Here is a 21408-nt window from a genome sequence, read left to right as displayed (position 1 = left end):
GATAAATTATAATCGATCTGAAGTTGACATATACGGGAAGAGTACAGACTGAGTCATAATAACAGCTAGATCGATGCAAAGGAGCTATTGAAAAAGAGGCAAAGGACACTTGCAAAGGACGAACTGGCCAGACCTGCTCCCCTCTTCCTCCCACATTACCACACCGAGCTCACAAATTTTGTCACGGTGTCAACGTCGGCATGATGATAAAAATAAAGACTTACGTGGAAATTTTCATAACACTAAATTTATTCCATGTAAAGGAATGTTTTATATTCTGAGATTTTCTTTTTTCTTTTTTTTATCCTAAAACTTTTCTTGTACAGAAAGAATGTAAAAGTGATCATTGATATTTTTTGGAATATTCCCTGGAAAATTTCACTCTCTGTGGCTCCCCATTTTAGTTTTTTTTTTTGGTATTGCACTGGTTTTTTTGTTTGTTTGCTGTTTGTTTTTTGGTACTGGGATCAAACACAACCTCACACTTGTCAGACAGGCACTTATGCCACTGAGCTAAATCTCCAGCCCATAGTATTACACTGATTTGTGGAACTCGATTATCTGCTAATCTTTTACCTAGAAAAATACAAATCAAATAGTACATGATTCCCCATTTATATGAAAGAAATCTCAATTAATTAACATATTCTTTAAGAAGAAGACTTAACAAAATCTCACTTTTCATTTTAAACAGCTCTCTCCACAAAATTGTTCTATAAGCATATCATGTTAGACACAACAACTACTGTTAAAGGATTAATGAAACACTTCTTCATAACCTCTGACAATTTGACAGGAGTATATTTAATAACAGCAATAAATACAGATGGAACTGCATACATCGAAGATGTACGCAGTCCTGATGTAAAACTCTTCCTGTATTAGATGGTGTTTCAGCTTTTTCATCTGAAATGAATCAAGAAATTAATTATAATGATTATAATTATAATAGTGAAAAAATTTAGATCAAAATCCAGCCTCTCAGAACACCTTCATTCTTGTTACCTGCTGCCCCCTTCATGTATGTTGGGCTGGGGAGCTGACAGACTAAAGGAAAGCTCCAAAGAGAAAGGATATTCAGGCTGAAGGACCTGACATCGTTGGGAAAGAATGCTACAGCCGTGACTTCCCTCCAGGGTAGGCCTCTTACTTGCTCCGTGTGGCAAGCAATGCAGTTGCATAAGCATCGGTTAAACTTGTTTAGAGTAGGCTTAAGACCCGAAGGTGTTCTCAGTTCTAGGCAAGCTTCCAACCTGTCTTCCTCCTAAAGTGGAGGCAGATTCTCCTCTGCTCTCTGTTTTCCTCCAAAACCCTTCACCTTTCTCTGCATGTCGCATCTCAGGAGTACTCACAGGGCTGTATCTCTATCAGGGTCTTTCTTCTTTATGCAGAGCTGAAAGCAAACACAGTAAGAGTGATGAATTTGCCTGCTTTTCTGAGGCCCACAGATACACACTGTGAATGGATCAAAGCGGCTTAGGGAAGGTGCTGGGCAAATATAGTTATTTCTGTGCTGGCTCAGGTCTCATTTCTTTGGTCACATTACTAGCTTTTATTGAACTTGGAGAAGATGTAATTCTTAATCAGCTTGCTTCCATGCTTAGACAGTGGGTATTTCTGTTTTCAATAGCAAAAATGCTTTGGATTGGAACAGAGTGTAGACTGAACCTCTTGCCCTGAATAATACTGAGTTACGTACTGCAAGAAAGATGACCCTGGCTGAATGATGAACGCAGCGGAGTGGCTTTTGTTTAGAAGCCACTCGGCTATATTTACCCTCCTTTAGCACTGAATTAACTGGCAGAGTCAAACACGGTATTAATCTACGCATGCACATACACTGGATCACTTTAGCAGTAAGCTTAACCACTCAGCAACTCGACTCCAGCCCACTCCAGCCAAGGCATGTGTCTGGACTCACGAGGTGAGCGTATGGATCTCCAAATCCAGCCCAGATGTTCTGCATGTTTACTTATTGAATCACACACCATAGTAACAATAAAGAGAAATTTTCAAGGAAGAAAAATCAACTCCAAATTTCCTACCCCTAACACCAGAGCTATTTTGATTCAGGCCTCGCTCATATTTACTTACATTTTTTGAAAAGTTATACTCATAATATGTGTATAACTTTTATTCTCATGAGCAATTTTATTTGATTTTCAGTGCTTAAAACTCAAGCACACTTTTGCATGTGTGGTGTGCACCCTACCACTGATCTATACTTCAGCCCTTCACATTACTTTTTACCACAAATGTCCTGAATGCTTATTACCTTCATCATCCTTTCCCTTCGTGCAAACAGTCCAAAGCACAATGTCAGGAAGACAACAACACATGCAGCAATAATGGCTTCTGTTGGCACAGGTGTAGATTTATCTGCAAAAATGGAAGAAAAATGAACATTTAGATGCTCCTAAATCATGTGCTTCTACTATGTCCTACACATGATACCTTGCACTTAACTAAACCTTTACCAAAGATCGGATGGTGTTGTCCTCACTTCACAAGTGAGGAATTAGGGGATCTGGGAGATTAATTTACTTGTCCTAAGTCACACGCAGTACAGAGGCAGGCTTTGAATTCATTCCTTTGTGAAAGGATGTACTGTATTATGAATAACTCCCTCAAAGAAAGTAGATAATTTTGTGCTTTCCTAAACCACTATGTTTGCTACACAAAAACAGAAGCAGGTTAGAGTCAATGGTTTTTCCCATTTTTTGAAAGGCCCAAAGTACATTAAGAGGTATCCTAAAGGGAGAAAGAGAGGGAGAATAGATTTGAAAACCAGAAGACAGAGATGGACAGCTTCCTGAATTAAGAAGGAGAGGTTTATGGGCTCTAGGAATAGTAAGAATGATCACTGATTATACCTCTACTGAGACAGTGTCCCAGCCAGTGACCAGAGATTTTAGAAAGTTTCATCATGGTGTCCTTAAGGGAAACTTCCAGCACTAGCCTTCCCAGCATTGGCAAAGATTTCTCATATGCTTTAAATGATCATGGAAGCAGCTACTGTTTTTTTTTCTTCCAGTATTAGACATTGAACTCAGGGCCTTCACACTGAGCTACAGCTATAACTCTTTTATTATTTTTTTTTATCTTGAGGTAGTTTTGCTGTTGCTAATTTGCTCAGACTGGGCTTGAACTTGCTATCCTTCTGCCTCAGCCTCCCACAGTATTAGGATTATAGGTGTGCACCACTGTGCCAGTCTGAGTGTGTCCATATCACTGTGGACCAGGAGGAGATCATCAGAAGCCAAGACAGCTTGGAAATGAAGCCTACTTTTTTATTTTCTGAGTACCAGGTGAACTCAGAGCTTGGAAAAGGTATTGGCTCCAAAATACAAAAAGAAAGTGACAAAATTAATTAAAGTGAATACACATTTAAACATTAATAAAATGTAACCATACATCAACCCCTGACAGATAATATTTCAACCTCAAGAATAAAATTAACAACTTATTTATAAAAAAATTCAAAATTTACACAAATTATAAAACTCCTTTCAAAATCTTTACAGCAAAAAAGCCACATGTCATGTGCTTTATTTTAACATGTTCATATGATATGGGATGAAATTCTCAAAACTAAAAGTGTCAAGGGCCAATAAGAGTTTTTAAATGAACTTATCTGACTTAGGAATCTAGTGCCACCAGAGAAAGGAAATGAACTCCAACTATGGCTTCGACTAGACTTTAGGAATTGAAAGAAAATAGGATGTACAGCTACGGATTGTACAGCTGTGCTTGTGGATTGAGGTGGCGTTTGCAGATGTACTGAGTGAGCTATGTGTGTAAGGTATCGGGTTCGGCCCTGGGAAAGGCTAGGACAGACGTGGAAGGCTTCTGCCCTGAGGAGCTCCCATTCTAGTGGGAGAGACAGAGATCAAACAAACAAAAAATACAGACTGAGGTAAGTATTATAGAGAAGAATGAGTCAAGAGATGGCATATGAAGAATGAAAGATGGAAAGGTGGGGAAAGGGGACGTTAGATAAACCTAATTTCAAAGCCAAGGTTCTACATGCCTCAAAATTATGACAGTTTGCCCCCCCATAACTGTATAACACACTAACCAGTTATGTTTCGATTACTTTCTTTCCATTATTTGCCAGTTCTTCACAATGAATTTTGGGGGGTTCATAAGTTAAGCATCCTTTACTTTATGCTTTTTATTATTTTCTTCTTTTTTTCTCTCCCTCCTTTCTCCTCCCTTCCCTCCTTTCTTTTTCCCTCAGCTCCTCTTTTTCTTTCCCCTCTCCTCCTCTTTCTTGTCCTCCTCTTGCTTTTGGCGCTGGGAATCAAACCCAGTCTCATACATGCCAAGAGCAAGTTCTACCACTGAACCCCAAAACATCTTTTATTTTTGTCCTGTCTGGGATATTACTAAAAGGTGGTCTTCAGGAAGCGTGGGTCATATCAGACTTCTACAGAGACTTTGCTAAATGAGCTTGCTAGAAGCTCTAGTTCTATCAGAGCCAGTCCTGGGGTACACCAAGGGCCTTACTAAGGGCCCCTCCACTTGCGTGCCATGGAAAAACATCACAGCAAGAGGAAAGCCCAGCTGGGATGAATAGGGAGAACAATCCCAATACCGTCACTGGCTGAAATGTTTTTTACCTGGTCAAATTAAATGAAGACACATGTGACAGCTTTCATTTCATAAACAAGCTGAGATAAACCCACTGGCTCGATTTGGTTCCAAGTGTCTGTTGAAATGGATGTTGCAAAATGTCACTAACAGCATCCCTTTCCTCTTTTCTGTTGTTACACTCCCAATTGTAACCAGATTTGGTGTCCCTTCTCCCTTATTCATCAGGACAAAAATAATTCCAACACGTGGGCTAAATTTTGCGCTCAAGAAAGGCTCTATGATGTCATTTCCAGCTTTGCGTGGTCTTTTTTAGAAACTTCCCCCCTGAGCAGGGAAGCTGGGAGAGCCTGGGGAAAACCTGGCTGTGAGCCTGACACAGGAAAGCACAGCTTATGTTATGAAGGCGGCCAACAGCAAGGGAAATAACAAAGCAAAAAGTAAGAAAAACAAGTTGGTTTGGAAGAACTCCACCCAAAACAGGTTTCCGCCCTCCTGAAAGGCAGTTTGCCAATTGCCACGCAAGTCGTATGCATGTGGCATAAAGTAATTACAGTTTCTTCTTAATGAAAAGAATGATATGATGCCCTAGTCTCTAAATGTGGTCTTACAGCCAGTTAGGATAGCACGGCGTGATGCAGTCCTACCATGGGTGGACACGGGAAAAGTATGAAAAGCCACAAACTTCAGGTGATGTCCTCTGCATTGCTTTTGTCCCAGGGATTCTTAGGTTATTAGCGGTTTGGTTTTTAAAGCAAGTGGCCCTTACACATACTATTGCTGCCCAGCAGGACAAATTATTGGACAGGACACTGTTCACAGTGACAGGAAATCACCCAACAACAACTCTTCCTCCCCAACAGGCACTGTGTTCATGTCCCAGATCCCTCTGGGTGGGCCAGGGGAGGAACTACGACATCCTAAAGGGGTATTGGTTTGTTGTTTCTGGCAGGGATTCAACTGGTTTCCTGAGGATGACAGAGAGGTAAATGACGGAGTACATAATGTCCTAACAAGACACAGGAGCCTTGGCTTGTTTGGCTGTTCCTTACAGACTGGCTCAAGACCAGAGAATGTATGCACGAGCATTGTCTGTATCTGCTACACTAGGTATCTCACTTTTTCTGTTTGTCTCCACAAGAAACATGATGAAGGAAAACCCACAAAACTCCGTTTGTTTTCTATTACAGCAGAGATGATGAGGCTAGCTAGATGACACATGGAGCCAGGAGCAAGAACTGCTGCCCTCTTCCCCCGTCATTTCCCCTACCTTCTCTTCTGTTTAGCCTAAAGATTAGAATACAAGCAGAGTGATTTTGGAGATCTATTTTTAAAACTCTTGTCAGTGTGTTTCTGAAATCTCTTCTGTTTACTTATCAGGCTGTGAGCTGCAAAGTCCACTTCCTACACGTTTTGTTGCCCAAGAGAATTTGTGGGAATCCTCTTCTCTAAATACCAGCCAGAAGTACTTTCTATACCAAGTTCTAGAAAGGATGTTTGCTCAAAGGGCAGTCTTCTAAATGTTCTACATGGAATAATTTCTCTACAGGGTTGGACTAGATTTCTTAATAGGAAATTCTTCAAAAAAGGATAATGGGCCAATGAAAATCACAGCTATTAATCATAACTGGAGTCGTAATCTGTGGTCTCCAAAAATATTTACTAAGCTTCTATTCTGAGTTTTGTCCTATGCTGGATATTACTTTAAAAGAGAGTTACCGCTAACAACCAGCTGAAAGTCCATGGTCTCTATTTTCAGAGGTGAACTTGCAATGCAACTGTAGGTTCCTTGATCAGATTTCTTGACTTTGGTGATTGACAGCTGAAAAGATTCTCTCGTCTGTTGGATTCTGTGGCGACTTTTCTCTAATACCAGGGCACTATTGTTTTTGTACCACATCATTTGAGCTTGTGGGTTGGATTTCACACTGCAAACCAAGTCCACATCACTGTCTTCTTCAGCTGTTCGGAAGTTGTCTCCACTCAGGGAAGGTGGATCTGCAAGACTCAAGCATTTGGGTTTAATTAGAAGAGAAAGAGCAGTTCACTGGCAGTGCTCAAGGTCTTCCTTCAGTCTGTCTCACGTTGTTATTCACTCACTTAACAGAAGTATGCTGGATACATACTACATGCCAAGCCCTGGGCTAGGAGCTAGGTATAAAACAATAAATAACGAACTCCAGTTCCAAACCTCATAGATTTTTAGCATGGAGAAGACAAACTATAAAACAATATCTGATTATGAGCATAACATACATGGTAAAAAATCTGTAACAAATAGACAATTTGTAACACTACCTAAGAGGATAAGACTTGTTTCTTTGCTCTCAAAGAGTTAACATAATAAACCAGTCTATACTAAGGTTGAATAAAACAATATAATACCAAGAAGATAGACGACACTACAGTCAGCCCTAATTCCATCTGCATCACTTAGTGTGCTCTTGAGACAGCCAAAGAACTGTTAAGCCCTCAGATTCCTCAACCTCAAAAGTTGGGGTGATAACACTGACCTGGGGAACTGCTGTGATGATCAAGTGAAGTCACCCTGTAAAAAATGTAGTATAGCGCTAGCTACTATTATCCCTGAGGTGGCGGTGCTTTTTTTGAAGGCTACTCATACATCCTGTTTTTGCGTCTTATCTAACCACATGGCCTTAGTCACATATTTAGTAATGCGCATTTGTGCACCGCCCCCGCCATCTTCTGGAAATAAATGGCTCGTCCCAGGAGGTATTCCAATTATAGCAATTCTGGCTTCTACAGAGGGTTACTGGGTCCCTCTCAGCTCTGTAGACAACTCCTTACTCTCTCCAGAATAAGAAGAGTTGTGGATTCACACACAGACACATTCATCTTTGCCAAATAATTGCAACTCTAAACCTCCAGCAAGTCTTTCCAGTATCTGGGGGACAAATGACTGAATCAACCTTCCCCCCTCGTCTATGTCCTTTGTATTTTTGGACAAAGATGCAAAAGATCAGTAAAGTGCCTGAAGAGTGAGTGGGCAGAGGAAGGAAGGAGATGTGAAGGAGTAAAAAGGAGCTTGTATAATCTGCACACTGAATAATTAAACCCTGAGTAGGCTGCACTATTAATAACTTTCTCAGAAGAGTGACATTTTGTTGCTCTTTGGAATGAGCTGAATTCTGTATCCATATCCCAGGAGGATGTTGTCTGCTATTCAGATACTAGAAAGCTGCTGGAGTGGAGAGCATGCCAAATAGACCAATTCCATTAGTGGGCCGATCTTATTGGCTATTCATGTTACTATTTAAAATAATGTTTAAGCATGTCAGCTACATGGGACTGTTCTCTTTTAAAAAGGAAACAGTACACTTCAGATTCTCTTTGACTCTAGTCTGATCTTATCCTAACTCCCCAGAGATACTTGCTGCTATAAATTTGGGCTAAATTCTTCCAGATCTTTTAAAGACAGTTTTATATACAGATAGTATGTCCACAATTGTATTGTTTTCGGAGCACAAGAATGTCTTGCATAAGAGACTTCATCCTTTCAAAAACTTACACATTTTTGAAATATAGTCCCATTAAATCACAAAGATCTAACTCACTGGTTTAGAGTGATATAGTACAATATAGGACACCTTATTTTAGTTTGGTAGGCATTAGAGTATTTTAATTTTTTTAAAATAATGCATGTTTGGGACTGGGGATTTAGCTCGGTGGCACAAGCACCTGCCTGGCAAATGCAAGGTCATGAGTTCAATCTCCCGTACCAAAAATAAAAGTACCTGTTTGTTTTTTTCAATAATGTATAACGTGTTTTTTTTTTTTTTTTTTTTTTTTTTTTTTTTTTACGGAGAAAAGTAAAGCAAAATTTCAGCTGGGCATGGTGGTACACTCCTGTAATCCCAGCATTTTGGAGACTGAGGCAGGAGGATCGTTGCAAGTTTGAGACCAGCCTGGGCTACAAAGTGAGCCCAAAGCCAGCCTGAACCGCATAGCAAGACCTTGCCTCAAAAAGACTAAAAAAATTTTTTTCATGACAAATAATAGGAGAATAACAGCAGTACTTTGAGTATGGTTATCTTTAAAGTCGTTAATCAGAATACAAGATATGGCTTTAAAAAATCCTCTGAATGATACTAGCACAAACCTTTCTTTTCAATGAACCAAGAGAAAATAGTAGGATAACTATCTTGTATTCTGCTTTTTCCCCCCTTCCTTTCTTTCCTCTTTCCCCAATTCTACTTCTTCCTTTTGAACAATTTCTCATTTCACAATATCTATTATGCATTTTGGACCTTATTTACCCTTTCAGTTTCTCACACCAGAAGACAATATAATACTTACACATGTGAGTCTGATTTATTTCACTTATCTTATGATTATTTTAATTTTAAATATGTTAAACAATGATACAATAAATATTTTTATCTATGCCTCTGTATATGCACATGCAAATGCACATGCATTTCTCCAAGGTTAGCGGGAAAAATTCTGGATCATGCCAAAAGCACCATTTAAATTCTGATAGATATTGAAAACCAGGTAGTTTTAGTTTATACACTGGATAAGAGCATATAAGAAAATCTGTTTCTTCGTACCTTCCCCCACATTGCACGTTATCAGACTCCCATAAGTTTTTGTATGTGCCTGTGTGTTTGTACACACACACTACAGATTTAATCCAGGGTCTCACACATACTAAGCACCACTGAGCTGCATCCCAGCCCTTTTCTTAGTTCTAGATCTGCCCTTTATAACACTCATAATTCCTTTGGATTATACATGACATTCATGTCACTTTTATAGGCTTATTTTGATTTATTAGTTGATGAGTGTGTGTCAGTTACTGTTGCAATAAACCACTGACCAGTTGTGTGTATCAGACATAGGTTTAATAATTATATTTAGAAGGTTATTATAAAGATGATTTGAAAAGTGATTTGAGGCTGGAAAACTGAAAAACAATTCATTAGGTCACTAGCTCATATTTTTGGCATTCCTGCTATATCTCAGAAGATAACTTGGGGGCTGGGAATCTAGCTCAGTGACACAGAGTCTCCATGGCAAGCATAAGGTCCTGAGTTTGACTCCCGTACCCACCATTAAAAAAAAAAGAAGATAACATGGGAGGAATACTAAATTTAGGAGACTTGGGCTGGGGGGATGTGTTCTAGCCTCAATTCCAGCTATGATTTGGGTCCTTACTCTGGGCCTCAACTTACTTTGGCTGGATTACAAAACAGCCAGGATCCTCTGATAGTTTTGGATTCTATCAAAATAGCCAAGAGATACTATGTTTGATCAACTCATTTAAAGTGAAAAGCAAATCTCATTTGCTTGGGAACAGTTATTCACTTAGAAATTCCAAAATGCAGGATGTCAGGATCTTGTTTCTTATCAACTTTTCACTGAGAAGTTAGCTGAGGTCACTGACTCAGGTGGCTTTGATTTGATTACTATGTTCCAAGCTGAGAGCTCTTCCTGCCATATCCCATCATCCTTCATCTACTCCACCTTCCACCTCCACCATCTCTACCTCCTTCATGCAGAACCCACTTTCCACCAGACAACCCACATGACCACCCTGTGGTGTCATTTGTCAGACTCTAATCTATGTATATAAATCCCTCAGTGGGAGACCTACAACTGAATACTTGAAGAACTTCACCTTTTTAGATTTTAAAGTATCAATGATCCCCAATGCAAGTTTTCCTAAGCAGAATACAAAAGCTAAGAACAACAAAGTAGAACTTCCGAGAGAACATGGCGGACAGATAGCAGCAGCTACGGAGGCTCTCTGAAAGACCCAGCTTAGAATTCAGGAATGGGGCGGAGTAAGGAATCATAAGCAAGTGGAGATATGCCCTGCTGACCCAAGAATAAACTGGGCTGAGAGAAACCAACTGGGAATGCAATCCTGGCGCTATAACAGGAACAGAAAAGCCTCAGTGTGGAAGCTGGAGCCCGCGGCATTGGAAGCCGTGATTTGGGTTTCCCGCCGCATGGCGGCTGTGTCTACATCGGCTCAGCAGGGAGAGAGACGCGCAGAAGCTCTGAGAACGGGAATCGGTGAATGGAGTTGAAAGCAGGATGGGCGGGGAGGTGTGCATTGACTTGCGGTGAGGTGAGTGAGAGAAACTGAGACTCTTCGACAGTTTAGGAGACTCCAACAGAGGACATTCTGGGACTGGGCAGACTTGCAGGAACAGGGCGCTGCAGTGACTTCAGCCACGTATCCCCCTCTCAAGCGGGATTGGTGAGAAGTACCTGGCCTATGTGACGCTGCTGGCTGAGACCCAGTAGGCTAGCACAACCCAGATCCCAGCGCCTGAGGGTGACCTGGAGGGGCAGGCCCCGCATAGGCTGCCTGGTCTGCAACTTCCTGGTGTGCTGCGGTGGGCGGGAACACCTAGCTGGCGCAATTTCAATCAGACTGTGGCTGACAGGGAAGGAAGCTGGGCCACCTATATACGCTTGCATAAATAAGAAATAAAGAATATGGGAAGAGGGAGCAACCAGAAAGGCCCTTCAGCCCCCAATCCTGAGAAACAGGCAATAGCGGACACCGCACCAATAGACATAAAGCGCCATCTCTGGAGCCTCATAGACGAGTTCAGGAATGAAGTTATTAATGACCTGAAGCTAGAAATAAGCAGAATAGTTAGAGAAATGCTAAGCACCACCCCCCCCCCAAAAAAAGAAAAACCAGATGGTGGAATGGAAGAACAGAAAAAGAGGGGAGAATCGTTTGATGGAGAAAATAGAGAAAGCATAGAATATGTGAAGCAGGTTCAAAGAGATTACCAGGAAACTAAAAACTCTGTCGAAAACTGGAATAACAGCTTGAAAGAAACTAAGGACAGACTATCTGAACTGGAGGGCAGATTTGTAATATGGGAGAATGAAATGAAAAACTTCTTAAAAGTAACAAAGAAACAAACAGCAATAATACAAAGACTAGAAGATGATAAGAGGATCCATAACTTAAGAATTAAGAACATAAAAGAAGAAGTAGGGGCACAAACAAATGAACTGCAAAAGCTACTCACAGAAATAATCCAGGAGAATTTTCCTAATTTAGCAAAAGGTAAAGATACTCAGTTGTATGAAGCATACAGGACCCCAGTCACCTACAACCCAAACAGAGCAACACCCAGGCATATAATAATTAAAATTCCAGTAATTCAATACAAGAACAGAATATTAAAAGCTGTCAGAGACAAGAAACAGATCACTTACAAGGGAACACCCATCAGAATTACAGCAGATTTCTCTGCACAAACCATCAAATCATGAAGAGCGTGGGGGGAAATAATTCAAGCTTTGAAAGATAATAATCTCCAGCCAAGATTGATATATCCTGCACAACTATCCCTGGAAATTGATGGAAAAACAAGGTGCTTCCAGGATAAAGAGGAACTAGGGGAATATGCAACCACCAATTCAACTCTACAGAGAATACTGCAGGATATTCTAAAAAAGAAAAATACGAAGAATCCAGAAATAGTGGCAGAGAGGCCACAATAAATGGAGCAGAAAACAAAATGAAGAAGACAAACTGACAACTAATGACAGAAAAAGAGCTCAACAGAAATGAGGCAGAGAAGATTGGATGATAGGAACAGCTATTTTGGAGGAAATGACATCTTAATAGGTAATACTGATTTAGTATCATCTTGTTTTGAAGTCCCATCAAGCTTTTGTTCTTCTGTCTCCATTGGTCTAAACAGGTTGTATCTTATTGGATTTTATTATGTATGATAGTATAAGCAAAAACTTTTATAGACAAGGAGATTATACAGAAACCATTGTTCATTTTCTGTTAGTTGATTCTAAATACCCTGTAATGCTGTCATTCTCTTAAATGGTTTTACATTGTTTTGATATATTTGATGCTACAGTATACAAAGTTATACTCAAAGATTTCAAGGAAAGAGACAAATGGTAACTACTTTTATGTCAGGATTATCTTGTGGTGAAACACTATTCTGCTTAAATGGTTATGTTTTGATTTGCGCTGTTTTGCTGTTATGCCCTCTTTTATCTCAATCTCCACTTCATTATTTACTTTTTAATTTTTATCCTTTTAATTAAGGGAAAAATAAATAAAAAATAGCAGAATATATTATAGTAACCCACTTTGACTTTCCATTATCTTGATTTAAAGCCCTGTATTACTCTCACCATCTTGTTTTTGACTGATGTCCCCCTATTCTGTTTTGCTTGATAGTACCAGGTTCGAAAGTTTAGGCAACAGCTGTGACAATAGTGGGATTCATTATGATGCCCATTCTGGTTGACTCTTATCTACTTTTGAAGACCTATAATGTCTCCAATGTTTTGGTTTTGTCAGTTTTGTTCTTTACTGTTTTGTTCAATTTTATTATAACTGATGATATAGGCAATTCTATTAGAGATAGCGGGAGGCATTATGGTAACCATTGTTGATCACCTTGTATTATGCTTTTACATTATCTATTATGTCCACCTTTTTGATTTGATTGACTCTGTTCTGTTATGTCACATTTGGTTCTACTCCCTTCCAAAAAAGTAATAAGAACTGTGGGAGCAACAAAACCCAAAATGTGTAATTGTCATTGTACAAAAGAGAGGAAAAGAAAGTGCTCTAAACGATATAACTCTATGTATATTTAAGTGTATAAGATAGATAATGATATCACTGAGTTTTGTTAGATCATTGAACAGAACTGTTTGCAGTCTCACTGTTGGAATGTCCACTTTACAAGCTTTAATTTTGTAACTTGAACAATTATTTCTAAGATGACAATATGTAATCCATTAACTAGTGATTTCTTACTGTTTATTTTTTTTTCTGTAAATCTGTATAACTTGTACCCTTTCTCTGCTTTTTTTCTCCTTAAATAAAATTAAAAAAAAAGAACAACAAAGTAAAGATTGATAATCTTAAATATGCAAACATTAAAGTCTTCAATATGGTACCCCCCCACCACCACCACCAAAAGGGTATCCAGGGATAGAATGTAGCTCAGTGGTAGAGTACTTGTCTAATGTGCTCCAGGGCCTAAAATCAAACCCTTTTTGTTTTTTGAAAACAATAGGAGCCAGGTGTTGTGGCACACATCTGTAATTCCAGCACTTGAGAGGCTGAGGCAGGAGGATCACTGTGAGTTCGAGGTTAGCATAGGCTACATAGTGAGTTCAAGGCCAGTCTGAACTACAGAGGCACTGTCTCAAAAACAAAAAAAACCCAAACAAAAAACAAAAAAACCAAATAGGAGAGCCAGGCAGCTTATGACCAATGGCAGCTACATGGAAGACTGAGGTAGGAAGATCACCAGTTTAAAGCCAGCCTGGCAACTTAGTGAGACACTCTTCTCAAAATAATAAAAAAACCCAAACTCAGTACTCCCTGGTCTCAATCCCCAGCACTACAAAAATCAATGAGGGAAGTTCTTGCAATCCAAAATGCCAAAGAGCTAATTTCCTTACCTTATAAAGCCGTTATACAGATTAATGGGAAAAAGATTGGTATGCCACTAGAGAAATGGTAAGACCATGAGCAAGTTATTTCACAGAAAAGAACTATGGATAGCCAATACATTTATGAGAAGTGAATGCCCTCAATCTTAATGTCAAAGATGAAAATAAAATTTCAAATGCTACTAGCAGATACTCAGTGCTGGAAAGGGTATGGGGTATGGGGTAAATGCTTTGTAATGTAAATAGGGCAGTCTGACAAATCAGGGTCTACACTGCAACTACCATTTAATTTAGCAGACACTACAGATGGACAGCTCCTTCTCCCTCCACTCACAAGTGACATTCAGCACCACTGAGATGGACACCGTCTGATCACTTTGCAGCTTGCAGGTAAAACTGACACCGTTATCATCTTCACTGATGGAAGAGACGCAGACAGAGCTGGAGTTGATTTTGTTTATAGGTTTCAAATCTATTCTGTCCTTTTCTCGGTACCACAGGAGTTCTTCATCTCCGGTGTGGTTATGAACAGTACATTCCAGAGATTCGTAAACACCAGGTTGAGTTTCCAGGGTATAGTTCTCTGCTTTACCATTCACAGTTAAAACAGAACCTAGAAGTATAGAGAGAAACCATGAAGGTATGCGGAGTGACCAAGCTAGATATCTGTTAATAGAGAATTGGTTAGATTAATTATGTTTCATCAGTGCAATAAAATGATCTCTCAACAATCAAAAAGTCTTATAGAGCTATATGATTTTACAAGGCAATAGATCCATAATATATTTTTAACTAAAAATAGAAAAGGATACAAATAGTAGTTATGAAATTTTGTTGCACACTGGAACAACCTGGAAAATTTTCTAAAGTCCTGGTACTATGACCTCGCCCCAGGTATAACTGATTGACTGCTATGAATGTAACCGCCAACTTGGGCATTTTTTTGTTTGTTTCACTTTGTTATTTGAGACCTGGTCTCACCATGTGGTTCAGACCAGCTTTGATTCACTGTGTAGCCCAGGATGGTCTTGAGCCCTCGGTGTTCTTCTTGCCTCAGCCTCCCAGGCGCTGGGATGACAAGTGTGCACCAACCTGCCCAGAAACCTTAGGCTTTTTAAAAGGCTTCCTGGTGGTTCTAATACTCAGTAAACTAGAGATTAGAAGCCAAAATGTACAGAATAGTTTCAGAATGATTGTAGAAAATTCTCTGTATGTTAACTAGAATTGGTAAAAGAGAAAAAAGGTGGAGAAATATCAGATTTATTTGCTTATTTTAAGGGGTTAGAAGTAGGAAAGCAAGAGAGTAGGAATAGGAAAATAAAAAGAAAAAAGAATTAAAGCAAAGTGGAAAAATATCTAAGATACAGCATTAGATGAAAAGATAGAATATAAACTACATCTCATACTTAGTACTAGTGTATCAAAGCAAAATGCAAGTGAGCCAAAACTGATTTGATAACACCTTTCTGATGAAATGATAGATTATGGACTAGTTTGAACTGCATTTTTGATGTTTTCATAGTTTTGAAAGTATAGTAAAATTAAAAGATGTTTAAATAGCTATACTTTGTGGAGTAGACAAATTTCATGGAGTTGATGATCAAGATATATCTCAGGTATTTTCTGGCTCTCATTTTAGACAGAAAGTATGTTTAAGCACATACACTTAGTATTGAGCTAAAAGCCCTGATCTTGTTTTTAAAAAATCTATTGGTAAAGGTAATGGGATTACTGCCTAGTGTTTTCTAACAATTTGGAACATTACACACCAAAACACTGACTGGTTACCTATGGGATGACAGCATTTGGAAGGGTTGTTTTTTGTAGAGGGTTAGGAGGAGGGTTCCAGGAATCAAAGCAGGGTCTTGTGCTTCCCAGGCAGGTAGCTGTGCCACTGAGCTCTATCCCTGGCCCTGGAAGGGTTTTTATTTTGGGATGCTTTTTGTTTATTCACTTGTTTTATTCTGTGGTGCTGAGGATTGTACATGGTAGGCATGCACTTCACCACAGGGAGCTACAGCCCCAACTCCTCGTATGTTCTTCTCTTCTTCATTCTTTAAAGATAGCTTTATTTTTGTATTTATTTACTTATTTTTGTAATGCTGGAGGTTGAACCCAGGGCTCTGCGTGTGCTGAGTACATACTCTGCTACTGATTCTTAGCCTTTTGTTTAGTTTATTTTACCATGACTGTACACTGCTTTTAAAATCCAGGAGGGAGGAAAGATTACTTTCAGGTGGGGATAGAGAGACACATGAAAGATTTTCATGTAAGTGGTGTGTTCAAGTAAGCAGATTATTTTGGGTAAAATTAGTGTTGAAATGCATTAAAATGTATGAGAATTCTGGCTTTTATTCTGGAAAGAATAGAATATTTATCCCTTCTTGTACTATGGGAATCATGAAAACAATTTTCCGTTTCATTTTTTGCTCTATTAGTAACTCCTGTATTCTGAGCCGTTCCAATTGTGCAGCCATTCCAAATTGGAATTAATTTCTTTCTTTCTTTCTTTCTTTCTTTCTTTCTTTCTTTCTTTCTTTCTTTCTTTCTTTCTTTCTTTCTTTCCTTCCTTCCTTCCTTCCTTCTTTCTTTCTCTCTTTCTTTCTTCCTTAGTGTGTGTATGTGTGTGGGATGGGATTAAACTGAGGGTCTTGCACATATAAGGTACATGACTGCCCTAGGCTACTCCCCTAGCCCTGATCATTTTTTAAAATCCAAAATATTTCTTTCTCTACAAAAAGGCCAAAGAGAGTATTAACTTACTTGTTGTCTTGGATGGCAAAAATAAAATCACCACAACAAGTCTGCACATTTGCAGCGGACTCCTGCTCTTCCATGCCATCTTTAATGAACGGAATTTGAACCTGCTGAGGTGAGAGAATGAAGCTGGTTTTGCCCTTCGATCTATAATGAGTTTATGAACCTACCTCTTGTCTATTTAATATTTAAAATAAAATCCCAGATGAGTCACCCCAACTGTAACGGTACTACTTCTAGTTTTTAATTAAACAACTCTGATCTAAGTAAGTTCAAAGTACTTCTAGTATTAAAAACTTTTTTAAGGCAGCAAAAACAAAACTTCAAGGAAATACATTAGGCTTTAAGGTACAGGACAGCCTGGGAAAGATAAAACCAGGCTTTCCTGGAAAAAATGACAGAATATCTTTTTTTTTTTTTTTTGCACCGATGATTGAAGTCACCATGTTGCACTTACTACACAAGCACTTAAACTGCTGAGCTAAATCCCCAGCCAATAGAATGTCATTTTAACAGGAAAAGAAATGAAACTGACTTCATTCTCAGGTAGCCTTTACTAAACAGAGTTCTTATTTGGAAAGACTCCCTGTCATTTTTAGTGAAAGTTGTTCTCTGATAAGAGAGAATTCAAATCCCATAGATTCAAATGGTGTCTACTCAGGAAGGACTCAATGGAAGCATGGGCTATAGTTTTAAAACTTGTTAATATCTTTGTACTTCTCCCCAATATTCCTTTCCTTTAGCCCAGTATGGACTAAAAATAATAAGTAATCAAGGCCTCCTTTGCCCATCTTTCTTTATCTTTTTTTCTTTTCCTTCTATGTACCTCTCCTTAAGATATTCTCGACCTCAATCTGGAAAAAAAATATGTGTCCTTTACATCCTTTCAAGAATACTACTATTGGGGCCAGGAATTTAGCTCAGTGGCATAAGCGCCTGCCTGGCAAGTGCAAGGTCATGAGTTCAATCCCTGGTACCGAAAAAAAGAATACTATCATGCCAAAGATTTAGCTTGGGGTAAAGCACTTGCAAAGCATGTACAAGGTACTGGGTTTATTCCCCAACACTACCAAAAAATAAAAATAAAATAGGAGCACTTTTATTAATATAGTAGAAATACATACAATGTAATGGTACTGTCACAGGACAAGCTCTACAACCACCCTGTTGAGGTAGTTTCTAAAGTTTTAGAGAAATGATGCAATTTCCCCAAGATCCTATAGATGATAAATTGCAGAATGAATAGTCAAACCCATGGCTCTCAAGGTGAGGCTATTACTCACCCTCTTCCCTAAATTAATATTCTCTTCCTTTATAAGATTTCAGTCACCCTTCCCAGTCCCTGGCTACTCCACTGACTGTAGCCATTGGAGTGTTATCCCCCTAACATGGGTATTCACTGTCAAGACCCAGAATACACTTAGCACTACTCTAGGTCTCCTCTGCACCCAGGTCCCAGGCCTGTCCAGTTAGGAGCAAGTTTCAGTCCTGCCAGGCTGTCCTCTCTGGCTGGCAAGCCTGTACCAATCTTTTAATAAAATGAACTAGTACTAATATTGATTCTTTTGTAATTTGAATGTTGTTTTGCTCAAGATAATTCGATCACACAGTAATTATTTCAGAACTTGGTCATTAGTAGTTATCTCAAAGACTCTTCTCTACACTTACTCAACAAAACTGGGATATGGGCTTCTTGGCAAACCTCACCCCATAGCCATCCCCTTGTTAAAAAAAAAAGAGAAAAAGTGATGTTTTCTCTTTCCTTCCTCTCAGCCAAAACATCAACTGTTCGTAATGAATTTCCCTCCCCTGACTCTTTACCTTCTCTACAGATAGGCTTATCACTTACCTGCTGAGCTCTGGAAAGCTGACTGCCTTGGCCTTCTGTTCCTCTGCCTGGGACCCTGAATTCTGTCCTTGTTACATCCTTTATAATCCTTGAATTTGAACACTTTATGACAGTAAGGTCAAATAAATAAGATAAATTGGGTTCAAAGTCTGTGTCTCTTTATGGATTCTTAGGGAAGACAGTAATTAGGAAAGACATCTTCTTAAGATCTAGGTTTTCCTGTGTACCCAGGTTACTAGGTGGGGCTGGATATTACTAACCAGGATGTAATGTTCCACTGAAGCCTGAACTTATGCAAAAGTGTGTAGTATCTTGCTTAATTTAGTGGTATGCAAGTGAGATGATCGTGCTATGTCAATCTGATAACTTGGGGATTGTGATAGGACAAGTCTAAGGAGAAATTTGATTTTCACAACAGTCAAAATATTAAAAGACTCCATACAGCTTAAATAATGCTGTAGAAGACAGCCCAGTGTGTGGACGGTGCCAAGCCCAGCCTGATAGGGGATCATTTTAGTTCCTTCAGGCTTTCATCTAATAGAAGAATCCCTGCATTATGCTCTCAAGATTTAGCAAATGGTAATAACTTTTATTGATTAAGTGTATGTTTATGGTATTATTACCAATGCAAACTTTTATCTGACAAGTGCTATTGTTCCCATGTGCAGGAAAACAGAATAATATTTATGGCTGTCCATATATTTTAACACATTGATCAAATACAGCAGAGATCTCTTACTAGCCACGTGACTTCAAAAAGTTGTTTAATCTCTGTCGAACCTCAGGTTCTTGACCAATGCAATGAGAATGATGACAGAGGGCTGGGGATTTAGCTCAGTGGCATAAGCGCCTGCCTGGCCAGGAAAATGACAGTTCCCTCCCTACAGTCGCTGTGAGGACTAAATGAAATGGAACATGTAAGGCTGCTATACGGTAAGCCCTTATTAAGCAGTAATTATTTATTATTGTTACTACTAAGACAGGCTGGGCTGGGTATAGTACATAAGCACAGCCTCACTGTAATATTGTTCAAATAAGGATCATCACTAAGAGCCACTCCTGTTGGCTGGGTACAAGCTCCCTCAAGTGGGTTTTGAATTTGTTTCTCTGTGAATCCAAGAGCACCCAACTTACCCACTTCCAAGAGTGTTTTACTATTTATTTAAAAATAAATTTATCACTGGACTGATGTCTTGGTTCTGGGTACCTCAAAAGCAGACCCTCAGACAAAGCGTTGGGTACAGTTTATTTAAAAGTAATTACAGGAAGTCTATAAGATAGGGAAGGAAGGAAAATTAATACAGGATATGCTAATGAATAAGGTGCTGCTTTGGGGAATTGTGCTGTGGAGCCTTTGAGAAATTCAATGGAGCACTCTTCACAATCAAATCATTATAGGAGGGCCTAGGGATTTAGTCCAGTGGTGTAGCATCTGATTGGCAAATGTGAGGTCCTGAGTTCGATTTCCAATACCCCTCCAAAAAAAAATCAGCTCATAATGGGAAAGCAAATTTGAGTATTCATCAACCAACATCTTCATTTATTGTTTGACACTTGCATGTTGGCTCCCTAGCACTTCTGGCCTGTCCTGTGAGGGTAGAGATACTCACTCAAGCCAGTCAAGAATGTCTAGAAAAAGATAAATGGAAATTACTTGATCTATGGGAACTGTTAGGAGATAATCTCTATATAGGGCAAGGAGATATCACTAGGACAACAAGAAAAACTTCTACAATATTCTGGGTGGTACTAGAAAATTATGGTTAATTATTTGTGGGTGTGATAATGGTTTTTAAGTTAAATAAGCAAACATCCTAATTCTCTGGAGAGGCCTGCTAAAATATTTCAGGGTTGAGCGACATGACAACTGCAACTAACTTTCTAATGATTTAGCAAAAATAGGGCTGACAATCTAGCTCAGTGGTATAGTGTGGACCTGGCATGCACAAGGCCCTGTGCTTAAGCATAATTGTAATCATAGCTGTAATCAGTAAGCACACACAATATAGCAAATATTAACTAACATTCGCTGAATATACACAGGACTACATAGATCTTTATTGTACTATTCTTTCAACTTTTCAATGTGTTTGACTTTTTATAACTAAAATGTTAAAGAAATGTACTTAGCAGATTTTTATTGTGCATTTTCTATGTGAAAAGTATTCTAAATATTGGAGATGCCAGTCTCATCAAAGCCAGTGTGGCGGCTTTGTCTTGAATTAGAGAATGAGGCTTCTGAAGCTTCTCTGCCACCTGTGGGAAATTGTTGTAATAACTCTACAAAGCTGTGATATCCACAAGATGAATAGACTCTACAACATGAAATGAGCACCCTGGGAGAGATGCAAGTGTGTAAAATAAAGCTCCTGGCTTTCAAGGGCCTTAGATACTGGAGCAAAAAGTTAATATTGACAGTCAGTATTACTGTAGAATGCCCTCAGGTGCTGAAGAGGGATTTCCGGTAAGAAAAATGGTGGCTTGGCATCACTTTTGGGGAGACAAAGGAGTGATATGGTTGTATAAGCACATCCCTAGAACAGTCCTCTTTCCTATAACTGACAGACAGAAGAAATAATTTTTCTAAGAGTAGTTAAGCATAGTAGTTAACTATTAAACTTAAGTAGTTAGGCTAGTTGGAATATTAATAGAGTTCAGGGATTGAGGTATTAGTCAGTGCTAGAGTGCTTACATAGCATGCACAAGGTCCTAGGGTGAATCCTGGCATCACAAGAACAAAATAAAATAGAGTTCAATTTCCATATAGTCTACAA

At 39.0% G+C, this 21408-nt stretch overlaps 1 protein-coding gene across 1 annotated transcript; it reads right to left on the bottom strand.

Moving 5' to 3' along the window:
- Positions 1–231: 231 nt before the first annotated feature.
- On the bottom strand, positions 232–18816 carry Tmigd1 (transmembrane and immunoglobulin domain containing 1). Its single transcript, XM_013151999.2, has 7 exons — positions 18635–18816; positions 16792–16895; positions 14363–14641; positions 6313–6591; positions 2276–2379; positions 1353–1393; positions 232–906 (listed from the first exon to the last, which is right to left on the bottom strand). The coding sequence occupies exons 2-7, from the start codon at positions 16868–16870 to the stop codon at positions 903–905; spliced, it is 786 nt and encodes a 261-aa protein (XP_013007453.2). The 5' UTR covers positions 16871–16895; positions 18635–18816; the 3' UTR covers positions 232–902.
- Between the last annotated feature and the right edge of the window lie 2592 nt (positions 18817–21408).

Source organism: Cavia porcellus, unplaced genomic scaffold (assembly GCF_034190915.1).
Source record: "Cavia porcellus strain 051 isolate PalLab524CR breed Dunkin Hartley unplaced genomic scaffold, mCavPor4.1 scaffold_6, whole genome shotgun sequence".
NCBI lineage: Eukaryota > Metazoa > Chordata > Mammalia > Rodentia > Caviidae > Cavia > Cavia porcellus.
This window is presented reverse-complemented; position numbering and strand designations above follow the sequence as displayed.